Source organism: Taeniopygia guttata, chromosome 3 (assembly GCF_048771995.1).
Source record: "Taeniopygia guttata chromosome 3, bTaeGut7.mat, whole genome shotgun sequence".
Lineage (NCBI taxonomy): Eukaryota > Metazoa > Chordata > Aves > Passeriformes > Estrildidae > Taeniopygia > Taeniopygia guttata.
In genome coordinates, this window is record NC_133027.1 from 109,974,927 (window position 1) to 110,001,550 (window position 26,624).

Consider the following 26,624-nt stretch of genomic DNA (forward strand, 5'->3'; position numbering starts at 1 on the left):
CAATTCCAGCTCAGTTTAATATGTCAAATAAGAATGGCATTCTTCACTGGGGTGTAGCATGTTACCTGTCTGAACTGAGGTGGCAGGAAAACTTCCCAATTTCTGCTCTTTCACAGGTAATAAGATTGTGTTTTTCCAAGGTGCAGTTTCAAATAAATTTAGCTAAAACACTAACTCATTCCTTTCAAAAAATTCTTTAGTTTTTTAAAAGTAAATTTTAATATCTGAATTCCCAGAAACATTTCCTTCTGAAATGAATTACTTCATTATTATGAGAAAAAAGCCAAAGATCTTTATCAAATGCACTTGCACTCAACAGATTTATACAACTTTGCTCACAGAAGTAAAAGGAGGAAACTTGTTCAAACCCATGTAAGAGTTAAATAGAAAGAATATAGGAAGACTTTGAAGACACAAGACCAATTTAGGGTAGTAGTTAAGTGACAGCACATCATCACTAGAACATTAATAAAATGTCTAATGTGGTGGGAAGTATGGAAGCTGTTGAATAAACTATGAGTTCCCTCTTGCCTACAGGAGCTAGAAGCTGTCATAAAAACTGAATTGGAAAGTATTTTATTATTATTATTACCTGGTCTAGTTAATAATATTCCCCAAAGACTACTTAGAATTTCTGCTGTTCATTAAGAAGATTAATTAGGATTAAAAAGAGTACCATATAAAAAATATATCACAGGGACTTCAGTGTTCCTAATTGAATGCATGCAGCATTTCCATGTCCTCTATAAGCTCTTAGGCAAAATGTATTTATATCTAATAAACTTCCAGTAAATTCACAGTGTTATTGAAGAAATTTCCTAAAGACTTTTTCTGAATTTTAGTGAACTTTTTATTAAAAGTTTACAAATGGGATATACTTGCAAGGCTACCTGTAAATGAAGACATTTTTTCTTTTGTTTGCAAGTTTTTTTTTATTACAGAATTAAAAAAATTAAAAGGGACTACCACCATGGCCATAAGATCCTGTTTGTCTGTAAATGCTTTTATCAGGAGTTCATTGAATGGGAGCAGCCATTGTTGTCAGTGTGTGACTTTGTTATTGTTTTAGTAAAGAACTAATCTACTATTTAGAAAAACTGAGGTGGATGAAAATAATCACAAAGAATATGTCCAACTTTATTTTCACATTCACACATGTGCTTCCATAATGTAAGTTGTTTCATGTTGGGGAAAAAAAAGGCTTATGGACAAACAATGATGACAGTTGCTTTAAAAAAAAAAAATTCCTTAATATCTTTTGCAGACATTCTGGTAACTATGCTAAAAAAAGAAAAAAAGAAAGCACGAGATGCTCTTTCCCAGCTTAATGCCAGCTCTGCTGGTTCTACAGGCTTGGAGCAGTCCCCTTCTATGAGCTTGGAAGAAAGTCAGAGTCCATCTAAGTGTTTTAGTCTGAAAGAGGCAAAAGTTTTGAGCTCTTCCATTCCCAGACTACCTCTTCTTTCCAGAGCAACAGGTTAGTGTAATTAATTATGTGAACAATTATTGGATCATTCCAATATGGTTTACAGTATATCATTCAAATGTGAACAAAACAAGGAAGCTTTCTTTTCAGTACCAGTAATATTGTGCTAATTCTAGATCTACAAATGCAGGGTTTTTAAATTTAAAGGCCTCTAAGGTGCTGATGGCTTTTACAAAGTTCTGTAAATACTCTGCTGAACAGCCCTATGGAACCATAGTATAAATTCAGTTGCAGGCCCTTGATTCTTTCAGTAACTTCACAGAAAAAGACGGGGGAATGAGCATAATTCATTATTAAGTATAAGGAAATAATATTTTCCCCCTGGAAGATCCATTTCAATTTATCCATATAAGAGATACTACAGGATTTAGGTTCATGTTTAAATCATTGTAGAAGCAACTCAAACAATTGAAATAATATTGACCAGTTAGCATGGATTGCATAAGTAGGGCAGTTTTTATAGTGGTTATTTGAAAAGGGTTAAGTGTGAAGCATTGCAACTTTCTTGCCTTACATCATTTGAGCTGGTTATTTATGAAAATAGGTAACAATATTCTTGCAAGTCATTAATTTCAAAATCCACATAAAACAAAGCTTCTAATAAATGTAGATAGATTTTTTTTTTTTTGGCATGGTTTCATATTTTCTTCATTTTCTAGTTTAATTGTTCAAATAAAAGGATTCTTTTGGTGTCAACAGGTTCTAGAAGTGCTTATGTTTTTGTTAGTAAAGAACATACCTCATCCTAGATTATTACATATGACTATTACATATTCATGAGTTATATTTCTGTATAGTTTTTATGCATTTGGGGGGTGGCTAGCTGAAAGAAAAGAGTTTTCAATGTGAAACTCAGACATGGCAGCTGGCAAATAGAAACTTTGATTTTGCTAGAGTACTAGTGGGAATGGAGTTCTTAAATTATGTAAGGCTGCAAATTATCCTCTAAGATTGCACTGTAATTGAACTAGTCAGTTTTCACACTTGTAATTTTGTTTAGGTTGCTCAGCTACTGAGGAATTCCCTTTGCCTTTGACTTTTCCTATTTACCACCCTTCCCATTTTATAGGAAGAATTTATTGAATTTATTGATTGAATATCATATTTGATAAGGTCACTAGTAAAAGTGACATTGTTGAACATGAGGTTTGATACCACTGGAGACCTAACTAAGAACAGTTGAAATTGGACATGTGGATCATTGTTGTTTTGTATTGTGCTTTTTTTCAGTTTGTGTCAAAGTCTGGATTAGGCTATTCTTGACAGCTACAGCAGAGAAATGTGCAAATACAGTGTCCTAGTAATGCCCTATCTTTCTCTGCTGATGTGGGGTCACATAGCATTGAATTCTACATTAGTTAAAAATGATACCAGGTTACATGCTGTCAAATTTCTTTTTCTTGAATCCCAGAAGACCTTTCAGGAAGGAATGGATGGTAGGCAGGCTGCCTGGAAGCAGCAAAAACTGCCTGCTGCTGTAATTTTGTCAAGTCAGATGGCATAAGACAGTAAACAAACCAGAACTTGGTATCTTAGTACAAGTGTTACACTGTAAACTGAAATAACTTGCCTTTTAATACCCATCCTCCATCACAGAGAGCTCCAAATTATAAATCCATAACTATATGAGGGAGAGTGAGCAAAATAATCTGACATAGTAGCTACTGTTACTATTGATTCATAATATCTTTTATGAATCTGAAACTGACATAACTGGCTATGAATTTAAATTATGTTTCAGATGAATATTCCAGAAAATGAAAAGATAAGTTATTGGCATAATAACCTGAACATTACAAATGCTTCAACAATATTGCTTTTAATATAATTATTTAGTTCATCATAAAGTATCTACTTCAGCTTTATTTGTGTTAATAATTCATACCTTCTAGACATATAATTGTAGAATTACATATAATCTTCCTTAGGAGTTGAGTCAATAATAAATTAGTAGTTTCAGGATGAATCAGAGAATGAATGAGTCTAGCAAAACAAGAAAAAAAAATCAAACTTCATCAGATGGTAAAGTGATAAATATTGCGTTGTATTTTACTTTTATTGCATTATAGCACTTCTGTACTTCTCATCTTGGATTTAGTTTATGATTTCATTAATTGCTGCTTGCCTCTTAGGATAATTCTGTCAGCATAGAAGATGTATGATGTAACTTTTCCTCCTGATAGATTTGTTTTTCTCCTAATATAAACAGTTTGGTTACCAGAAAACAGTGTGACTATTTAAAAATACAATAAATCTTGGTAGGAGGTTCAAGTGGTTGTACATGCTGGTGGATTTGAGAATGATTATTTTGTTCTCACAACAGATTTGTTTAGGATAATGTTTTGATCAGTTTGAGCCATTTCCTTTTTCTTTCATTGAGAATTTGTGAAGTTTTTTGAGAGTTTTGTGAAGAATTTACCTCTTTTGTATCCCATTCATGATTTAAGATCACTTTTTGCTCTACACCATGAAAACAGCTACATAAAAAAATTATTCCTGCTGAAGGGCTGACATGCAGGCTTTGAAATGTAAGGTGAGAGATGGTTTCTATAAACAGATGATGCTTATGAATATCATGAAAGTAGTGGTGATAACACACATACTGCTCATTTCTGAAAGCTAAATATTTTTTTCTTGTATTAAGATATTTTAAAATATTCATCTTGTCTATTTTATATATTTATGTAATAATTTGGGGAAAATGATTCCTTCTATTGTCTGAAAACAGAAAGTTCCCTAATGCAAAGGGCTGACAGGTTTTCCATCAGACTTTCTTGTCTTTCAGTTCATAGAAAAGGCAAAAAATTTTTTCAGAAAAATTAAATGCTTAGCAAACCCATATGTTTCCTGGAGCATTTTCTGTGTCCAGTAGTGTTTTGGAATATCTGGGAGCAGAGTCTTGGCACTGTGCTCATGACAGATCTTTGATTAACAAACACATGTAGTCACTTTATTGCTATTTGGCCTATAAAAGAGCTCACTTGGTGCATTTAGGACACTATTCAGAATTACTGTTGATCTTTCTCATTAGTCAGAAAAGAAAGTATGTTCTACATTTTCTGTTAGAGGTCCAGGAAAAAGTATACATTCCATTTGCTCTCCAGCTGAACTTCTACCAGCTCCAAGTAAGATGTAGTACATTTTTCATTGCTACTGTTAGATCTTTGTATATTGTTAAATCTTTGTAACAACTATTTAAAACAAGATGTGCTGTTTTGTTGATTTCGTAAGCATTAAATATTTCCTGTAATGTAGAGTGATTATTTGCTATAATATATTTTTCATTATTGCCAAGTTTAAGGACCAAGCAGGAAGTATCAGACTTCACTGATTAATTTAGTTGTTTCAAAAAGCCTTTGAAATAAATTCAGCAAATGGTAACAGTCAGCATAAGCTTTTGAACAATTTTATTGAACTTTACTTCTGATAAGCTTAACAAGGTTATTTTCTGGTATTCCAAGTTACCAGATAAAATATGTATTGCTAGGGCTCCAATTTATGTCACAATTATGAATGGCTGTCTATCATCAATGAGACACATTTGTAGAATGTAGCTGTGTACATTTTTTACTTTGTCATGTGCTGCTATATATTTTGGTATCTCTTGTCTTTAAGATCACTGTTTTATTCTTTTTTAATCTTGTGACATAAACAAAAAGTAAAAATTAAAACTCAAAGTAGTTTCTAAAACATAATTACCCTCTTTAAATGCACACTGACTGCTATAAATACCAAGCAGACTAACTCTGAATTTATAGGAGGCTCAGCTAGCTTCTGGGTCTTGCTCTTTTGTTTGTTTGGTTTTTTTCCTACAAAATCTATTCTTCAATCTGTAGTGCTTCCAAGGGCTTTATTTTGTTGGAATTCACAGTGAGTCTACTGTGACTTTTGCTTGAGTGAGAACTTTGAACTGAACTTACTGAGGTTAGTCAACAGCAAAAAAAGAACTGTGTAAAGAAGTTTGAGACTCCAGAAACATCTCTGTAAGGAGCAACAGATGACTATTCCTTGTGACAAACAAATATAATTACATGTTATAGGATTTAAAGTGAGCTCTTGCAAGTGATATTCAGTGAAAAAACCCCGTGTGTTACAATTTTAATCATCTTAACTAAGTGTTTATAAATATGAACCTAAGGTTATTTTTACGAGATGCAGCCCAGATTTTCCTCTTAGGACCTTAGTTCCCATTTGCAACTTCAAAAGCAAATTTTATAACTTGTAAGGATTAAATGAGAGTGAGGAGAGGATCATTAGTGCAGTACTGACACTACTATTTCAGAGACACTGAACTTTACTTATATATTGAAAATGTTATGTAGAAAAACTTACTTCTATCAACAGCTTTTTCTTTCTCCACATTTATTTGGTTTTACAAAACATTTCTGTTTTTTCTAAGATTCTCATCATGTTGTTCTTTCCCCTTCTCAAGTGGGAATCTCTTCTGATGTAGAATGAGTGTTTGGAAGCGTTTTAAAGATGCTTTTGGCAGTCTTTGCTGCCTTCCCCTTGAGTCTGTTTAGATGGGGAAACTTTCCAGTATTTTTATACTAGTTTACTGTTCTCCTATCCAGATTAATCTGCTAAATGTAACCTAATGTTCCTTGGAAGTTCTCTGCTATTTCAAATCTTTTTGGCTTTCTGTTTCATTAGCCATATTTTAGCTGTCTAAAAATACTATTGGATCCTTCAAACTAACTCCTTAAAGTTGTTTTGGGGTTTTTTCTGTGGTGGCTGAAGCTCAAACTCTTGATATTTTAGAGGTAAAATATGCTTCCGAAAGTTTCTGCATGCTTGAAGGGTGATCAAATTCCTTTATATATTGACTGTCAGGTTTGGCAAATACCTCTGTAAAACTTCTTCCATATTGTTGTTGTTATGAACACCAGTCCCAGAGACTACAGTGCCTTTTCACAGAGCCACTATATGCACATTATGTATGCATATGGGTAATCAAAATACTAGAAAGTTCTTCCATTAGCTTAAACTTTGGATATTTCTGTATATATATTACCAATTCTGCTAAATAATATAATAATCTAGATTTCTGTCTCTTTTATTTGTGAATTTAACCTAAAAAAAAACAAAAATATTTTTCATTCTGTTCCTGGTAGAAACAGATATTTTCTTGAGACTCCAGTCTCAGCATATTTGAATATAAAACCAGAGTAGGAATTAGTGGAAATAACCCACAAATCCCTACCTTTTTTTCCTGATATTAGTACATTTAAGCAGGTTAAGTTTCATACAAATGTTTCAGGCCAATTTCATGCTTCCATTCCTGTACAATTTTTCTGTTTAAGTTTTGTATGCCTGTTTGCCTCAGTCACAATTGGCTCTTAAGTTTTGGATGCTTTTGTGAAAAAATCATTGGACAGTTCACTTACCTCTGATGCATCATCTTTTTTTTCTCTTACACTTCCAACTCTGAAATATTGATTTAGTAACTGTGCCTTTTGATTCATTAATTTTCAGCCCTGCTATAAGTTCAGAAGGATACTTTCAAAAGAATAACATTATGTTCACAGGTTATATTGTATATTTATTATATATTGTGCATTTAGGTTAATTTGAGAAAAAATAGACCATTATTGACATCTGTGTGAAAGAGTAACCACATAAATGGAAATAAGCTAACAGCTAGAGATGGAGTGATACTTGATTTTCCACACTTAAACACTAAGTTTGGTAGATTTTACTTCTAGGTCAGGTTAAAGCTCTTACTGATTTTCATTGCAGGGCTGGTCTTACAAATCTTTGGCTGAAGTGCTCTGCTGTAACCATCTACCAAACCACACTGAAAACAGTCTTTGAACTTTCTGTTCATAGAGTCAGGTAGCAGACAGTCTAAGACTTCCTGAAGGCAATTTTGGCATTTGAAATGATTACACAAAATTATACAAAGAGCTGAAGTTGTTATTTGTAAACCTGTGCATATAAAAGATCCTTCACATGCAGGTAATTATGCCATTTTTCTGTAGCAGATGTTATTTGACTGAAGAAATTATTTAACATTTGTAAGCATGTAGCAGTAATTTCAGATCTTCTTCAAATCACTTGTATCTGTCTTGAATGCAGTGAATGGTGGAGTTGGGCATGACAAAACTCTGTCTATTTTTGTGTTCTGTTACACTGTGCTCATGTTTAATCTTCTCTCCCTTAATAATTTCTCTGTTTTCCATTTTTCCTGGTAATATTCTTCCTGGAGGTGAGTAATTTGGTGATAATTGAGCAAAACATTTGCTGAAAGATTTTGTTGCTGCATGTTCATGTTATTTAACTTGCTTACGGTTACTATCTTAGCTATTGTAATGTTTATTTTTACCCTTTAATTTCTTAAAATGAAGATCATCTAAGAAACAGCATTCTGAAGTTCAGCTCAAGGCAAAACTAATACAGACATGTAATCTGAAAATCTGGTGCTGTTAGTATCAGATGCTGTGTTTGAAGGCTTCTGCAGTTTATTTTATTATGCATATTATAATGTCACTGTTGCTTTCTGCTTCCATTTTAGGCTTTCTGCTACCTAAATAGAAAAACCTTTGAGAACATAATTTTATTATGCTGGAAGTCACAATAAACTTTCCCAAAAATCCAAATGGAGAGATTAACTTCTTTAATATTTGTTATGTTTTTAATCTTATGAGGAGCAGCTGAGGGATCTGAGGTGGTTTAGCCAGGAGAAAAGGAGGTTCGGGGTGGACCTTATTGCTCTCTACAACTACTTGAAAAGAGGTTGTAATGACCTCTTCTCCCAGGTAAAAATGACATGATAAGAGGAAATGGCCTCAAGTTGTGCCAGAAGAAGTTCAGATTGGATATTAGGAAAAAAATTTACTCATAAAGGGTTGTTGAGCATAGGAACAGGCTGGCCAGGGGAGTGGAGGAGTTTCTGTCCCTGGAATCATTCAAAAAATGCATGGATCCAGCAGTTGGATATAGTTTAGTGGTGAACATGGTGGTGGTGCTGTGCTGACTGTTGAACTTAGAGATCTTGGTCTTGGACTTAGATTACCTTAGAGATATTTTCCAACCTTAACAATTCTATGTATCTATGATTTTCACTCTATTTTAGGAAGACACTGGAAGATTTTTTTTTCTTATTCCTCAATGGAAATCAAACCAGTTTCTCCATATACATCTCAATAATATAGAGAATACAAAGAGGACATGTTCCTGTGTCACTGCCAAAATAGCAGCACCACCTCCTGGTCATAAAAGTGCTGGCAATACCTGCATCTCTTCCAAAGCCAGATAATTCACAGGAAGGGTAAAAACCCAGCATAAACTGCTGATTGATAACTTGTGGTTCAGTTTGGCTTTTTCTTGATATCTGTTACTTAATGTTTAGATTAAGTGCAAAAGCACAAGTTTTATTATTTCTTCCTGTTTTAACTTGCCATCATAATTCTGTACATTTTTGTAGCCAATTCCCTTCTGGTTTCTGGTGTGTCATATGCATATTTAAAATGATAAGTATGTAGACATTTATAACTCAGCCTTTTACATGTTTGTTTTCTGAGCACAACAACTCAACCTGGTGATCAAAACATCCACATGGCTGAACGAGAATAACTTAAGGGAAATAATCTCCAACCCTTGTGGGGAAGCCTGAGTTTGGGGACATAGCCTGTAAAGCTAAGTTAATCAGAAAAAGGGTTAGAAAAATAGGTCCAAGGCAGTCATGAGGTTTGTTGTATCATTGTGTGACCAAGCAGGATTTACTGTCAAGGCATCTGTAAACAGCCAATGGTGTTATCTCTGTAGCATGTTGGTAGTTCCCTGTGATGTCAGTTGGACCTAATCATATATCAAACACTCGTGTAATGTTTTGATACTCTGTGAATTAGAATTTTAATGTATTTATCCTTACCTTTTGAAGAAGCAAGGTTAAGTCCAGAGAATTTCCTTCCTGTGTCTAACTTTCCTTGTACATTGTTGCAGGTTGCTATCGTATGTTGCTCTTAGGTATGACTTTGAGTGATTTAATGGTAAATAAGACTAGATATAAAAATTAAGGTTTTTTCAAAGTAAAAAAAAATAAAGCACTGATAGGGATTTCTGAACTTTAAGATTACCTGGAATATTTATATTTTGGAATGTGGCCTGTTTGATTTTGATTAAAAATTCTGACAAATGCTTCTTTGAAATTGGGATATTAACATATTCCCTTCAATCCACAAAATTATTATGCAGCATTATAGGAGAATGGGAAGAACTACTCAGAACATACATTACCATTCTTGAACAGAAAGTTTACCTGTAGTTTGTAATACAACTTTGTGGTATTTTAAACTCCAATAAATAGGCATGTTTTAATCTGTGGCTGACAAGCCCTGAATGAATAGAGCTTTTTCCAAATAAATGATTTTGCTACACCCTTCCATGCATTTTTAATTCCTGCAGTGTATTCTGCGTAGAGCTAAAAATTTAAACTTTATTGAAATTTAATTTGGTATAAAAAGTATCTCCTTTTCTGTTAAACAGAAATGATCTTTGCATATATGTAATGGCACAGTTCTACAATATTTCTCAAATTCAGCCTTTGGCCTAGAAATGTCAGTCATTTGGGACCTGCCTTTTTAAGAAACCATGCTAGAATTTTCATCTATTACAAAAGGGAAGCTCTGTGGTCAGGCTATTGTTTCAGAAGTGTCTCAATGTTGGCATTCTCATGAGGTGCCCCAGACTTTTATTGTTTTCCACACTTAAGTCTGATTTTCTCCAAATTTTTAAAAAGAAGGAATAGATTGAAGGGTGCCAACCATGAGAGGAGATGTATGTTTTTATATTCCTATGCTGAATTTGTTAACTGTAGCTCTCAGTATTAAATCAGTGAATTTATATTTAGGGGAAGAAAGCTTGGGTAAATTATGTTTTTAACTTTTTGAGTAAAATAACTTTAATGCTGGGTTGAAAATTTCTATGATAATGTCTAAAAACAGCGGAGAGGGAGTCAAAAAAAGGGAAAATTTGAAAAGACAATTGGTCTTTTATTCTCTCTTATGCTCTGTTTCTGAGCTTTTTTAATTTGAATGGCAGGAATCTTTTTGATCTGTTTAATGGAATAAATTAAGAGACCATGTGCTGGTTACAAATAGCAAATGTGTTTCTGAATACTACTTTTGTCTTTCTTGTGAAAATACTGTGGCTGCCAGGAAACTGTTGTAGGAGTAGACAGTCAAAGCAGTCGATACTACAATAGTTATTGTACCTCACACTGGACTGCCCAAACTCTGCGAGGAGAAAATTGATTTGGAAGGGGTAAAAAGGAAAGGGCAGGTATGGATTGGAGTTCTCTTTTATAAATAGGGTAGAAAGGAGCAAAAACGTGGCTTAGGATGTGCTCCTAATGAAGCTGTGAATGAGATCAGAAGTGAGAAAAACTGTAGATTCAAAGGAAGGAAGAGCTAAGTTATTAGGAAATGAAAAGTGAACCCAAGAGAGTTATTGAAGGGAAAATGGGTAGAGAGACAAGACAGTAACAGGTGTTTTGAAATTACACATGCAGTAAAATGGAAACAACAGTGGGGAAGTGGCTGCTTGTCATCCTTATTTTACCATAGCACCCAAAATGAACTGAAGGTTCAAAGACAGAGGCCTCAGAGGAGTTACATTTTAGATTTAACAGGACTTCCATAAATTAGTAGTACTATAGGAAGAAGAGGTACAATTTTAAACTGATGCATATATAATTGTGATCCCTTTGGTAAATTTGTTAGTCTTTGAGAAGGAGAATATTGGTCTGGAGTCAAAGAAACAAGATTAATAGAAGATTTTTTTTTTTCTTTATTGATATATTTAAATGCTTGGTTTCAAAAAACTGTGTTGTTAAAGTCAAAGACCTAATTTTGTCATAATAGATATTATGTAGGGCAAGGTCTGGTAAAACACCTGTTAACAAAGTCCAAAAAAATATTATTCAGTCATTGACAACCTGTTCAGCTCATCTGATGAGCATCATGTATTTCATGATTTTCTATTGCAGCAGCCCAAGTGTTTGTTATAGAGGCTTTCTCATTAAAATTTCCTTTTTTTCATCTGCCTCTGAATGAGGCATTAAGAGTGTCAATGCCAAGAATAACAATGACTATGTCATGTTCCAATGAATGGTCTCTCTGCAGGCTTTTCATAAGTGACTCTTTACAGTGCATTTTCATGTGAGGCTGTACAGAGAGAGGGGAGGAAAAATAGCAAAATGGAAAAAATGCAATTGTATCAGGTCATGCATGGATGAAGTAGTCAGTGTGTTTCTTGTTTGGAACCTGTTTGATACTATTTTTCCTGAGAAATGTAAAAATGAATTTATTATTACTGGACTGTACTGCTTTGAGTGGTTAAATATGTACTACTGGTGTACAGTTCTGGGGCTAAATTGTGGTTTTGTGTGGCTGAATGGAATGCCCAGCTTGGCTGGATTGAAAAATGTCATAAGACATTTTTTTCCCCAAACATTTCTGCCAAGTGCGTACAGGAAGTGGCTTTGGCAGTTGTATCCAAACAAGTAACTTCATTTCCTGGAATCTGCTTTTTGCAAAATGTGGACTTTAGGAAAGAAAGTGTAAAGAGGGGTGTTAAGTGGTTGAGGAAAGATCACCCCTAAAAGACTCAGAGAAGAAGACACAAATTATCAAACTCCAATTTTCTTAGATATAGTCACAACAGTGTTATATAATTTCTTTTTTAAAAACTTGATAGTTTATTTATATTGTAAAAAAATATTAAAAATCTATTGACCATAACTGAACATAATTAGTGAAGCCATTATATTTATTACAGGCCATTTAACCATGGCCTATTTGATGTCTGTTTAGTGTTCATTGGCAAGGCAGCCACAAAGTAGTTGAGATAGAAGAGAATGACAACTCATGTTAAAAGGACATATTAGCAAGCTGAGGTTTAGTAAAACTTCTGCTTATTGTCTTTAAAAAAAAAAAAATAAAAAGAGAATAGATGTCACGGGTATAATTTTCAGATATAAAGGACAGATGAGTTGATGTAATGTTAAACATATTCTGCTAAAAATAGGAACATGCTATCTGACTGATCAGGTGCTATTTTTGCATGCTATTGTGAGTTCATCTTTTTCTAGTCTGACTTAATAGATTTGAACCACAGTTTCTTTCCTCTGTTTTTTTTTTGAGGTTTGTTTTTTTTGTGTGTGTTTTTTTTTTGGGGGGGGGGAGTTTGTTTGATTGGTTGGATTTTTTCAGGTTTTGTTTTGTTTTTTGTGGGGTTTTTTGGGTTTTGGAGGGTTTTTTTGCCTACTCTCTTAAAGTTACTAACCTTAATATTTCAATAATAGTCCCTGCACTATAATGTAGTGCTGGATAGCTGCCAATAATATAAGCACAGCCTTCATCTTCCTAAGCCCTTAATCTTAGGGTCAAATCATTGGCATTTTTCAGATGCTTGAAAAGCAGTAGTCAGAAGCTGTTTTTCATCACATAATTTTTTAAAGAGTTGTTGGTAATGAGAGGCAATTTCAGAATTGCTAAGAGGGAAAAAGTACATTGATAAATGTACCAGCAATGAATCATACTGTGATCCATCATATAAGAACCTTGGAAAAAAATTTAAATTTCCATTTTATTAGAAATAATATTACAAAATCCTAAATTTTAGAGAGCAAAGTAAATACTTAGAAAAAAATCTTAATTTCAGAAAAAGATGCAAATTTCACAGATAATCAAGAAATCAGAATATATATTTTTAGTAATAGTTGTAGTTACTACAGAATGACAATATATAAACCAGCTTTTTATAGCCATTGTTCAGAGTCTTTATCCAGTCATTAAAGATTCTGTTAATGGATGAAGAGATGGAAAAAGTGCTTTGTAAGCAGTTCAGAACAATAATTAAAACATAAGTAAAGATAAGCAAACATGCATACATTTCCCATGTGGCACAGGCTGTGCTTGCTATGTCATAAACAGCTGCTGTTGTACATTTTGAGGGGAGTGAAAGTTTTACCTTTCCCTTTCCATATTTACTTCTTTTTTTACTTTATTCTTCATGCAATCATCTATTTTTTGGTTCTATAATGTTAACATTTTATTGCTTAGGCAGACACGCTTCAGACAGTTGTTATTCACAGTTGTGCCCATTGACTCCTTTGCCACTCTCATTATTCCAAAAGAAATGAAATTTCTTTGTAAGAATTATGTACAAGCTCCTGTTAACATTTGCCTTTGTACATTTCTGATTTTTCACTGAATGCTTGTGATAAAGTGGATTGTCTAACAGAGCTTAGCTGGCTTATTATTGTTGTTTGTCATAAAACAACTCAGCTTTCCACTGCATTATAGAGGCAATACATTGCATTGAAAGAGTTCCTAGACTGAGATGCAGGGCATCTGTTTTTTATTTCAATCCTTATTATTTACTAAGTTTGTGAACTTACACAAGTGACCTCATCTCTCTGAATCACTTTCTTCAACTGTGAAGTATATTAAGAGTGGCTTATCTTTCTTGATCACTTTGAGATTTCATGTTCAAAGGCCATCTGTAAGAGCAAAACCTTGTTTTTCTAACATTGAGAAGCAGTTGAAATGATTTGTGAAAGTAAGACAGTGAATAAGATGCAGAAACCAATATAAAATCTTGGAAGTCTTGACTCTTCATTTTTAGTCAACATAATTACCCTACCCAGTTCTTGAAATTATTTCTTTTCATTGATAGCTTATTTGTTTGGGAAGCTTTGCTCTTTATTCCAGACTATGCTGCTACTTAAAATACTATTCAAGCATAGGAAAACACGTGGTATGTTTGATATTTATTATAAATTCTGAGGGAAACCACATGCAAAACTGTCTCTACTTGCTCAGTAAAAGAGAGAAAAGCACTCAGAGTGGGCTGAGAAAGTTGTGTTAAAATTATTGAATGTTTTCTCATTAACCTTTTCCTCTGCAATGCCTCCCTTCTTTGATCAGCACTCCTTATTTATGTCATTTACATCCAGCTATAATTCTGGGGAGAAATAATTCCAAATATTTCAGAAATTTCCTTTAATTTTTAAGTGTACAGAGACAGTGACATCAGTTTGAATAATGACCAGTGGTTGGAAACAGAAGAATGTCGTCGCTTTGCATCAGAACTTTAAAACAACTTCGCACTAGGGAATACTAGAAGAAAAAAAGTTCTGGGAATATATCCTTTTGATTTTCTGCAGGTTTATTTAATTAACTAAAGCCTGATACAAGAGCTCATGGCTCTGATACAGCACATTTAATACTGTAGTAAGGTTGAATGACAAGGAATGTCCATAATTTATTGTCCCCTTTTGATCATCAGGAAAAAAAGTGGTTTAAAGCCATCAAATAAACATAATGTACTTGGATTTCAGGAAGAATTAGGCTATTATTCTAGTGATAGTCACTTATTTCAACAGATTTTCAAGGGGAAAAGTTGCTTTTAATTCTATGTCCTGACATAAGCAGATTTAGAGCTACAGAGCTAATTGGTTCAAAAATTGTCTTTTGATCCTTTGTTGCAAGTTAATTATATAGTTCAGTTGGTTACAAATTTTGGTTAAAAAGGAATTGAAGGAAGTTTCTTTTCACAGTGGGAATTGCGCCAATATGAAACGGAATTTGATTCAAATACTTTATATTACATTATCAGGTTTTTCATTTGGTTTTGTTTTTTTTGGTAAGAGACGTTCCCTCAAATAGCTTCAGAGACCACTGAATTTTCTCCAGAAAAACTCTGTGGTATTATGAGCCAGAGAGACAACAGAGCATTCTTGCCTCTCTGAGCAATCAATTTTGCCTTTAATATCTCTGGTACAAGAATTTAATTACTTTTGATTAAAATGAGAGTTTTTTGAATCACAGAAATAAAAATCAATAATTATAATTCAGAATAACCCAGATTAGTTTATTTTTAATTATGGTTATTCTCAATTTTAATACAATAGACATGTTAGGCATCATAATAAAGTTTTATTTTTCTCTTTTTATTTATTGGGAGTCTATAGCAGATTAAATAAAGCTGACAATAAATTAGTGCAAGCAGTTCTCTGAAGAGAACATATTTAGGCTATGTCAAATGCATTGCATGTTATTGTGCAGTTGTATGCATGTTGTATAAAAGAAAAATATTTGTATTTTGAATAATAAAGACGTCCTTACTTTTGGGGGAGGGAGTTTCATTTGTTTAGTCTAAGTAGCAAGAAAGGCTTTGTGTTTCTCTGCTTATCCATATGTTTATTGTGTACATATGTTGGCTGTCTCTTCAACTGCCATGAGTGTACGTGGGGGGAAAAATATCTGCGCCTGTTTGTTTGCAGGATCAAGAATTTAGCTTCTAAATTAATTTGCTTTCCATTATCACTGTTAAGGATGGAAAAAAATGTGTAATCATGTAGTGCAAATATACCCCTAATAGTAAGAGATTTGGAATAATTTTAATTTTTCAAAGGCTCATGGAATTTATATATTTCTATAGATAGGCACCTACCAATAAGACAAAAAGACAAAAAATGGTCAAGAAATTGCTTAAGATGCATGAATAGATCTCTGAAAGACAAAAAATGTTGTGAATTATTATAAGCAAGTAGATGTTGCCAAATTGTAGGTTTATTTTACCACACTCCAGTATCACATCTGACTTTTATATCATGGGGAATGGCTGCTGTACATGAAGACAATGAATGATTATTTTGCTGAATGTGGTTATTTGTTGTTATGGAAGCAGGACTTGCTTTTAATGGGATAGGCCACACTAACCCACAACTACAGGGCAAAAGGCAGTTCCTGCCTTTTGGGACAATTTAAGATGAAAGCTTCATCTAAAATTTGAATTAATTTTAGCATGATGAGGTTTCAGGGATTGAATTTGGAGTTAATATGTGGGCTTCTATTTCAAAACTATATTTGTAAATCCTGACCCGTATATTTCTAATGTTTACCCTAAAGACAAAAAATAGCATGAATACCACAGATCTTTTGGTCAACTTTGTGGCAATTATGAGGCCTTTGCTGTCTCTGGATATTCATTCTCTCTTTGTTATGGTATAAATTCATTCTCTGCATCAGACCTGATCTAAAAGAAAGTATCTTAATCACTTCTTAATCCAAATATGGTGGGATTTTACCTTGAGGGTATAGGAGAGCAGGAATTAATTGTCCAGTAATTTTACAGTGCTCATAGTTTTATGACTCTAAGCTCAAAACAGAAGTTTCTTTTTGTTAAGTAGTAGTTCTTCTTTAAAATGCCTCAAGATATATTTAACAAAAAAATCTCATCCCAACTTTTTTCAGTAGCAATAGCATAAATATTGTTCATGGCCAGTATGATCCCCCTTACTGTAGCAAGGCTGAGACTATCATGGGGAGAACTAATTTTTGATTAATATGGTCCTCCTCCATTCCCCTTTATATTCCTTCTTGGTTCTGGGAGCAGTACTGTGGTTAGGCATAAAAGGTGTTCTTCATTCATCATCCTAGTGGGCATCTACTATGCTTCAAAAATGAATGTGCAATGAGGAAAAGGTCCAGGTGAATCCCTGGATTGAAAGGAAGAGGCTTTGAGATCTGGCTGCAAAAGGCTAGACATACAATGGAGTAAAGAATAATCCTTTTTTAGCTATTTAAAAATTGCAGAACTGGCAGTGGGGGACTCTCACATTCGGTCTTATTAATTCAAAACCAAGAGATAATTATATATTTGAGTGCTTATTTTCACAATAATGGTAGACTTTAAGGATTGGATCTCAGGTGATAATGATAGTACTAGTTGGAGAACTTAACATTCCTGGCTTTAATTACACTTTCAATTTAAGATATAGATTTTAAGCATTGCTTCTAGGTCAGATGGGTTATTAGAATCCTAGGGGTTGGATTTTTTTCAAAGGTTTCTCAGTCTTCCATGAGGACTGTTTGTGCCAAGAAGAATAAACAGGGATATTTGTTTGAATTCCAGAAACATCTCTGTAGTGTTAATGAAATTTCTCAAGCATTTTTTATTCCTTCAAGCCATCTAAACTAGAGACCCCCTTACCACTTCATACTTTTAGTCATGATATAAGAAATGAGATTATTGCTCTTATCATTTTTTTCATGCATAAGAAGTCTGAGATATACTGCATACAAGGTTTTAGAGGCTTTTAGCTGGTACATAGGATTGAGTAGTGCAATACTAACTTTCACTGACCCTGATGACTGTTTAGCCCAGCTTCCTTCCATCTTCCTTCACTCAAATGTGCCTTTAGGTGATGTTTCTTCTGAGCTGCACTGAAATAGCAAGTTACACATTTTGAGTATTCACTTAAGTATATACGCCCTCTAAGAAAAAATACATCCACATACTTTCTGCAGTTGCTCTGTGGTTTTACAATGACAGTTTTTAACCTCCTTGTAGTGAAATTGCCAAAGCAGAAGTACTGTCACACCTTAAAGGAACTGAAGAGGGATACCAGTGGATGCAATCAGAGGATAGGAAATCTGTTGTCACATTAGGAACTTGGAAGCATGAAAGCAAATATTCAGTTACAATAATTAATATCTCATTCATTTATAACCAGAAAAAAGGGTCACCTCACAGAGGCCTAGCTGTCAAACTGAGTTTGTTTTCAGTTATATGTTTGTTGGTAAAAACAGTATTTCTGTTCAGTATATTAATTTTTCCCTGCAATGGTTGCTGTAGTAGTAGAGTGTGAATGCATTTTTATTTAAATGAAAATTTTCAAAGTTTTCTGTAAGCTACTAAGCAAAGAAAATCATAGATTTATCTTTAAATTTCTCAAGCTTGGGCTCTATTAGAAGAATAGCAATAGAAACGTTGGAATGGAGTTTGTCTCTGCCTTCACACAGAGTTTTTTCTACTGGTCTCTGGGACCTGGGATAACAGAAGGCTGGTGGTGCTAGTAATGGCTGAAGTGAAGAAGGCATTATTCCATAGCCTTAGTAACTCGGTCCCCCACCTCATTCAGGAGACCCACATTTTCCCTGGCCTTCCTTTTGTCATCTGTATATCTACAGAAGACCTCCTTGTTGTCTTAAGCCATTTCTTTACATGTGGCACTTTGTGTAGCCCAGTACAAGAAAGGAGCAGTTAAACAGCAACAAATCAGTACATATAAGGTGATAAGGTAATGTTAGCTGATAAGGTAATGCTGGGTCACAGATTGGACTGGGTGCTCTCAAAGGTGACCTCTTTTCCCACCTAGCTGATTCTGTGATTCTACATACTTATAGTACAGCTCACAAAAAATCAGCATTGAATATCCAGTGGCACTGGAAACAGCCAATGGTTTCAGTCTTGGCAGACAAAATATTTTTGATAAAAACAAAGAGAAGATACCTCATTCTTTTACCTTTTTCTACAGAATGAATATACTAGGAATGGAAATTCAACTTTCCTTTTAATAGTTTTCAGTTGCATTTCAAAACATCTTGCTACAGATGCAATTTGATATCCTAAAATTTTGATCAGCTGTTCATATATATTTTTGTAACAAGGACAGCTACTTCTTTTATATTTTTCTTAATTTATCAATACTTCCATAGAGGAAGGATTTCTTTTTTTGCAAATGACTGCTAATGATTATAGCTCAAACCCATGTACTTAAGTAAATTTAGTATTATTATATATTAAGATTATTCAAGTTAGTATTTATATTTGTGCTCATAGAAATTGGAGGTTTTATTCTTAGAATGTTGAAAGGAAATACTACTGATGTGTTGCATAATTTTGTTCATGAAAATGTGATGTGCATGCTATTTGTCATAATTGTCAGAAAAAATTGATTGAAATTCTGATCTATTTGTTTTACTTTATCCCATTTTTAGTGAATAGTAGGATTTTGGTAAAACTAACTTAAATATCGCTCTAATTTGCAGTTTTAATAAATTATTTTGATTAATTCCTCTGCTCAAAATGCTTTATTAAAAATACAAATTACAGCTTTACTTAAACCTCAGCCTTCTAGACTGTGTAAACAGTGATTCAGAAAGTAAGTAGTCTTCCTGCATGGGCTTTAAAAAAGGATGTATATGGCACTCAGAATAGTTTTTCTTTTTTCTACAGTCTACAAAGATTTAATGTTTCCTTTACAATTCAATCCTTCAAGATAGATTTTTTTTCCTCATCCAAAATGAAATGCAGTCGAAAGAGTTCTTAAAAGCAGTAAAAAGCTTTTAAACAGCTGATGAGAGTCTCAAATAATGATAAGTTTTACCTAAAGATAGCTGAGAGGTTTGTGAAAAACAGTATGCTAAAATTTGAAAAGCAGAAGTGAAAGTTCAGGAGAAAAATTAGCCAGTTTGATTTTTCAGGCCCCACTACTATCTCCTCCTTTTCTGTTTTTGTCTGCTATATGAAAACCACTAAGATAAAAAAAATGGAATAGATGAATGTGACTGGACTGGCAATAGCTGCTCTCTTTCTACATTCACTAATCTTCGTGTTACTGAAATGCACTCTTTGTGTAACACAAGAGGCACAATGTCCTTAATTCCAAAGCAAATTCAACTTTTGTTAGGGTAGGTGTTTTGCAACATGCAAGTTACACAAGTGTTCTCTAAATGCCTGCTGATTTCTGGGCCTGGGATTCCCATTTTAACCCTGCTGGAGTTCTGGAGCTTGTCATGTGCCTAGAAATCCTCAGTTGTGAGAGTAGTTGAAACTACTGAAGGTTTTATTTTGTGTCTATAGAGTACAGTTAATACTCATTGATGAAGGTTGTAATGTAGCAGTTACAGGATTCCGTCAGAGAGGGATAAAATGCTTCTTCAGTAGGTGAGTGCTTGAAATTTATTGTGGTCATTGCTGAGGTATAACGTGCCTAATTACTCTTTCAAGTCTGAACATTGGTACATAACAGGCTTCTGTGTTCATTCTCAGAGATGAACTCCAATAAAGCTTCAACAGGGCAATAACCAAATCTCATTTTTTTACAGATAAATTTTACTCATTTCTTAATGGCTGGTGTTCAGCTTCCAAAAGATCTAAGTGATGGAAGTGGTAAAGCTGTTCATCTTGAATACAAACAGATAGTAAATTTTAAAATTAGTTAATTTAGATTGCTGCCTGGCACAAATAAATAGCTTACCATGAAGTTTATCTCATGGTAATTTCTGAGCTTCTCTACCTGAGCTCTCTGAGCTCTCTACCTCAGCATACTTCATTCAGTGCTGGTGTTCCTGCTGGGAGAGAAAAGAAAAATATTAATTTGTCATAAAATGTCCCCTGCACTCCTTTAGTTTATAGCATGAAATATTAAAAGAAAAAATAGCCCCAAGATGGTACTCTTATGTGTAATATTTTACTTATAACAGTGCTAATTATTGGTTTACCCACTACAGAGGATTTTTTTTATTTCAACCTAAGATGTAGCATATAGAATCTTCTACTTCAGCAAACCTCAGTATCTTAATAAAGCAATAGCTAAAATGTAATATGGAATTAAAAGTACAGTAAGTTTCCAAAACCAGATTGATGTTTATAACAAGTTCTTTTCCCTCTCCTAAAGTGTTCTGAAAATGAAATATGCCTCTTTTGTGGTTTATGGTGTTACTGGCAAACTTGGTGGTAGAAATTATTCTCCAGACACCAAAAATACATGCAGATGTCTACAGATGTCCCTAACAAAAAACTTCAGTTGCCTTTGGTCCAAGCTGTCATGATTCCACTGATGTAGGTTGTCATTTTGTAGAGCTCTTAAAATATTCTTATCCACCACTCAGAGTAATTCTTCTAAAATTGAGAAAGATATATTAAAAAGGAGAATTTACATACCATATCTATCACTCAAAAGAGAATAAAATATGTCAATTGAGAAAATGTTGAGACTATTCTATTTTTTATAAATATGTTGGTCAGGTTGAAAAAGTTTCTGAGCCTAAAAGCTCTTTTTCAGGCTTAAAACAGAAGTGGCAAATGTTGCTGCTACAGCATGTCAAGTACATGGAGCATGTAAAAACTAATTTAACTTGCTATTTCTCAATCTTAATTGAAATCCTCATCTTAAGTTCAGTGGTCTAAATTTCATTTTAAATCAACTCAAATTAGAGTTGACACAAGTGCATAAATATAAGCCCTTTCTTGTATTTAGTAAAACTGTTACAACTGCATCAACCATTGAAGGGAACAGCTTTAGATTCCTAAAAACAAGGGAAATGCAGTTTCTTTGTAATATCTGGTGTTTGATGTAAACTGCAGTATGACATATATATCCTGTTTTATGAGAAGTTATCTGAAATGTGTGATTCTGTCATATGCAGAAATGAATCTTATTTATTTAGAAGTCTCAGCACCATTGGGTGGGTCTCCTAAAGTTCTTGTGGGTTTGACTTCATCTTTTCCTTCTTATCCACCCACTGAGCTTCTGCCAAGCCTATCATGCTTCATTTCATGCTTTCCCTTTGTACCTACTAATTAAGGACTTTCAAAGTGTGTGTGTATTATACAATCAAATATGATCTCACAGGCAGCTTTAAAGAAGTAAATGATTGCAAATGGCAGATGATTTTTTTTTCTTTTGAAGCATATAGGATGTCATACAAGAAATGCAAAATATTTCTCCAGTAATATTTGTGTCAGAAGACAACTATTTTATTCCCCACTGCTGAGATATTCAAACATTTTGGTTCTGCCAAATAGCCTCTAACTGCTTTCTTGTTTCTATGCTCCAGCTTTGGCATTGAGAACTCTGGTGCCCACTGGCATTTGAAAAAGAATATACTAACATAACTAGGCAATGGAAAAGTAGGCATGCTGTGAATCATCAGTGCTAGTGCTGATATTCCAGAACATCTTGATTCCGTGCCATGTAATCAGAGAAATTATACTAAAAATTTTATCTGAGAAATATTACAAATTATATCTGAGAAATCCATAATAAATAAAAATGTAATCAGACCAAAATGATCCTGCTAACTGAGTCTGACTTCTAGGAAAATACGTGCTCTATCAGGTGGGGGTCATGACCATATTTAGTTGCTATTAACAGTTTCCTTTTATCCTTCAGTTCTCTCTAAAATTGTGCTTTGCAACATTTGACAGGAAGGCAAATTGGTATACTAATTTTCCAGAAGAGGAAAATGAGGGAGTGATATTTCAGATATTTACACATACATATCACTCTAAGATTCAACCTGATGTCAGACTTACCAGGTTTCGGTAAGGAGCCTAAAACTACATTTCTGCCTTTCATTAGACATTAAAGGTCAAGTGGCCTTTGTTACCAAAGTAGAGGTGCTAAAAACATACCTGCACTGCCACTTGAGATTTCTTAAAATAATTAAACTGTAGAAATTCAACGTGATTAAATTCAGCTATCACGTCCCATTTAGACTTTTGTTGTTTTTCTGTGGTCTTAGACAGTCTTAAAATAGTCAATTTCTTCTTCTTTAAAATTAAGTTTATACTTCATTTAACCCTTGGTTTTGAAATACAGTTCAATATTTTCCTTAATACTCCTGCAGAGGAATATTAATTAATGTTGTAGTCTACTCCTTATGAGAGTCATGTAAGTAGTTACTTGCTGCGTTCTTTGGAAGCATTTCAATTAAACTATAAAAATTGACTTTTACAGAGTTGACATTCTATGTAATATCTATGAGTTTTCCTGTTTTATTTTAATCATCTTAAATAATCCTATTCTTAATGATATTAATTATATTAGAAATAGTGTTTGTCTTGATTTGTGTCCAACATTCTCGTGTACAAGATTGTTCTTAACTGTTCATTATTTTCAGGGTTTCAACAAATTGTTCTTTTACCCTCTTCCTCCCCTGTAAATAAGCAAAGAAACGTCAGAGCCAGAGAAATTAATTTATGCCCATGTTGTATTTAGTTAATTACATCTGAATATTCTGGTTTTTGTTCAAGGCTTTTACCTTCCCCAGAAACTGTTTAATACTGAAGGAGTTCTGTGAGCAATCTTGTTTTATGTCTTTCCCATTTTTGAATTGTAGTTTGGTGAAGATAAGGTGAAGATGTAATACACACACTTTTAATGAGAAATTTAGCTGAGCATTGCAGTGGGGAAATATTTGTATCCTTTTGCCCTTTGCCTGCCTACTTGTAAGTATTTATTCTTTATTGACTCATTATTGCAAGCTGTTACATCTTTTTCCATTCTGAACAGATGGCTATGACATCTTGATGGACCCTGGTAAAGATATAATGAATTATGCTTACATGACCTCTGATACCATAATTCTATAGCAAAGACTTACCAAATAATTTGTCTTTCGTTTCATTTGAAAGTTTTTCAAGTTTCTTTCTTCCCATTTGATAATATGTGGAAATAGATGATAGCCCAAACAGGCTGACAGTCCTCATAAGCATGAAGACTCAAAATTCATGCTAGTTGGTATCCTGAAATTCTTCAGACTGCCCTCACTTGAATAATGAGAGCTTTCCTTGAGCCAAGAGGACTCTGCTTCTCTTGATTTTAGTGGAAGGGTCGACAACTGTCTAACACACCACTCAGTAAAAAATGGAAAGAAAATGGAATGACAAAGTCTTTTACTCTGAAAATGAAGTTTCTGCAAAACAGATACATGGGCAGATATGTGGACAGATGCCTTTCTCATCAGAATATATTGTCTGAACAGTTATTCCCAAGAGTTTGCTTTTGTCAACAGTCTTAATGTTCCTCCCTCAGAACAGATCAACTTGCAATCTTAATATTCTCTTCTGGAGAGTTGTTTCCAATTTTTTGTGGGTTAAACCAGCAGTCTCTAGCATGAGGGCTGCTGAAACCTCCTCAGAGCCCTCATACCAGGACCAAAATCTGGTTACAGGGTGGTGTGAGGAGACACTGTGGTTCTGCTTTCAGACAGAGATGATGTCAATGTCATGCTATTGTTTGACAGATTTTCCCAGACCTAACTGAAGAGCAATATATATTTTTCCTGTAGGGCTCATGCATTAAAATTTATGAAGATCACGTTCTGAGGAATAACCCTTTTACAACAAACAAACCAAAAAACAGGTGGCCAGACTCAAGACTGGAAGTGCCCTTTCCAGACTGAGCAGTCTTGAAATTTGTATGGGGGAAAAAAAAAAATAAAAAAAACCCCACTAAAATAAGTACTTTTAAAATGTCCAATATTTATAAATTTTGATCACTAATACATACTGCAATAGGATTTTTTGGTGTTAGTTACATGTAAAAATCAGTATGGTCATGTAAATAGACAACTGTGTTTGATCACTTTTAAAAACAAAATAAGGTTTATGTTTATCCGCTTGCATGCTCCTACCTAACTCAGTGTAGTCCTTGAATAATTCCAGTCCATACTATTTTATTTAAAAATAGCATTCAGACAAATAATTTCTTTGTTGGTAGTTGAAGACCCAGTGCCACACCTGGGTGACAGACACCTACCCTACATATTCCTTTAAAATTAAAGTTTCTTTAGAATTAACATTTGGTGTTTAGGATGACTGTAAATAGGATTTTTGTATGCAACAGCATAGAATAAGTGCTTAAAATCTCTAAACTAGTGAGTGATAGAATAGTATGCACAACATCTGCCAGGATCTTGACTGATATGCAGGCTTCTACCTCCTATAGGCATACAACTGCGTCCTTAAATCACTTTTGTCTTTTCTCACCTTAAAAAGTAAAGCACCTTAAAGCAGCAACCAAAAGCCTTATTATGTTTTTGCTCACTGTGTTTTGAATAATTACTGGGTTTGAGAGTTTAGCCCATTATCAATACTACAGCAACATTTCTATTTCTTGATCATATCAGATTTTGTTGCTCTAGTTCAGAGTTTGGGAGACATCATTGTCACCCTGCTGACTTACTCAAGTTCAGTGGGACAGATGTAATTTGCACATTTCAGCAGAGGAGCCTATTGAACAAAATTTTTTTGCTTAATATGAAAGCTGAGAGGGTTCACTGGGTCAGAGAACAGACTGAAATCAAACCTTCAGTGAGAACATTCCTAAACACACAAATTCATGATGTGGATTGAACCTGAATTTTACCAAAAATTTCAGCTATGTGAATTTGCTATAAATGATGATGGATTTGCTGCAAATTTCTCATTGTGTGAGTTGGGCATATTTGTGTTTTAGTATTCAAGCCAAATTACACAATCTAACAGGAAAGGTATCATTAAAATTAGGTTGACACAAACTTTATCTCTTTTTTTATGCAATCCTGTCAGCTGGGGTTTCATGAATGTGACTGAAAGAAACTTTTATGCTTTTTCCAATGATCTGAATTATTTTTATGGTAATGACTATTCCAGGTCACATTGTAATGACTTGATGACATGTGTTTCCTGGTTCTCATCCTGCAGGATATGATAGTTCTTCCTTAGATAAGAATTTTCAAATATTTATTTTGTAACATTATGCCATGGTAATTAAGAAGGAGAGGAGGAATTTTTTGGCTCTTTGAGTGCAATAAATTGTTTTCTCTACAAGTTTTAGCTAGCTATTCCACTGTCCTGCCAAAACTTTGTCCTTATCATCACTTTCTTCTCTTAATTCTGTTTTTGTTTATGTAATGTAGGTATTGCTGTACATAGATTTCAATTTCAAAGCTAGAGAAAAACAAATCCAATAACATCTTGGTTTAAAATAACATAAAGCTTATTTGTTAGAATTAAGCCCAGGAGAAAACAGCATGCCAATAATGTTAATGCACCATGGCACTCAGAGGTCATTTGAAAGAAGGTGAGGCTATTTTATGAAATTACAGATTATTTAAGGAAATGTAAACATCATGATTGAAGATACCACATCAACCATGGAAGAGAAATAAGCTTCACTATTGAGCAGAATGAAAACACAACTACTCCATCAAGCTTTCAACATCTCTTGCAGACTTATACTGTTATTTACATTGCTGTCTTCCCTTATTTTCTCCCTAAATGTTGCTGCCCATAGGCTGCTACATTATTCTGTAGCTGATGTATGCTCATATTATACTGAAATACAACTTCAATGGTCCTTTCTGTTTCATTCCTTTTATACTATTTTCAGAATGGATTTGTTTACTACTTCATATGTTTCTCTGTTTTCTTTAAATGAACAGGATCAACCAGAAAATTTCCCCTTCCAAAGTGTTCTGGGGATCTATTTTTGTGTGCTTTGTTTGGCTGTACAGATTTGATGCCTTTTCAAGCTAGTGCTGGAAAATTATTATCAGGTTACATTTAATTTTGG

At 33.9% G+C, this 26,624-nt stretch overlaps 1 protein-coding gene across 5 annotated transcripts in view; it reads left to right on the plus strand.

Moving 5' to 3' along the window:
• KIF6 (kinesin family member 6) overlaps positions 1 to 26,624 on the plus strand; it is a 143,380-nt gene that overhangs the window by 59,199 nt on the left and 57,557 nt on the right. For all 5 annotated transcript variants that reach the window (XM_030269215.4, XM_072927614.1, XM_072927616.1 and 2 more), the window contains exon 13: positions 1,265 to 1,477. In XM_030269215.4, the coding sequence (XP_030125075.4) occupies positions 1,265 to 1,477 (213 nt within the window). The remainder of the gene's footprint in view (positions 1 to 1,264; positions 1,478 to 26,624) is intronic.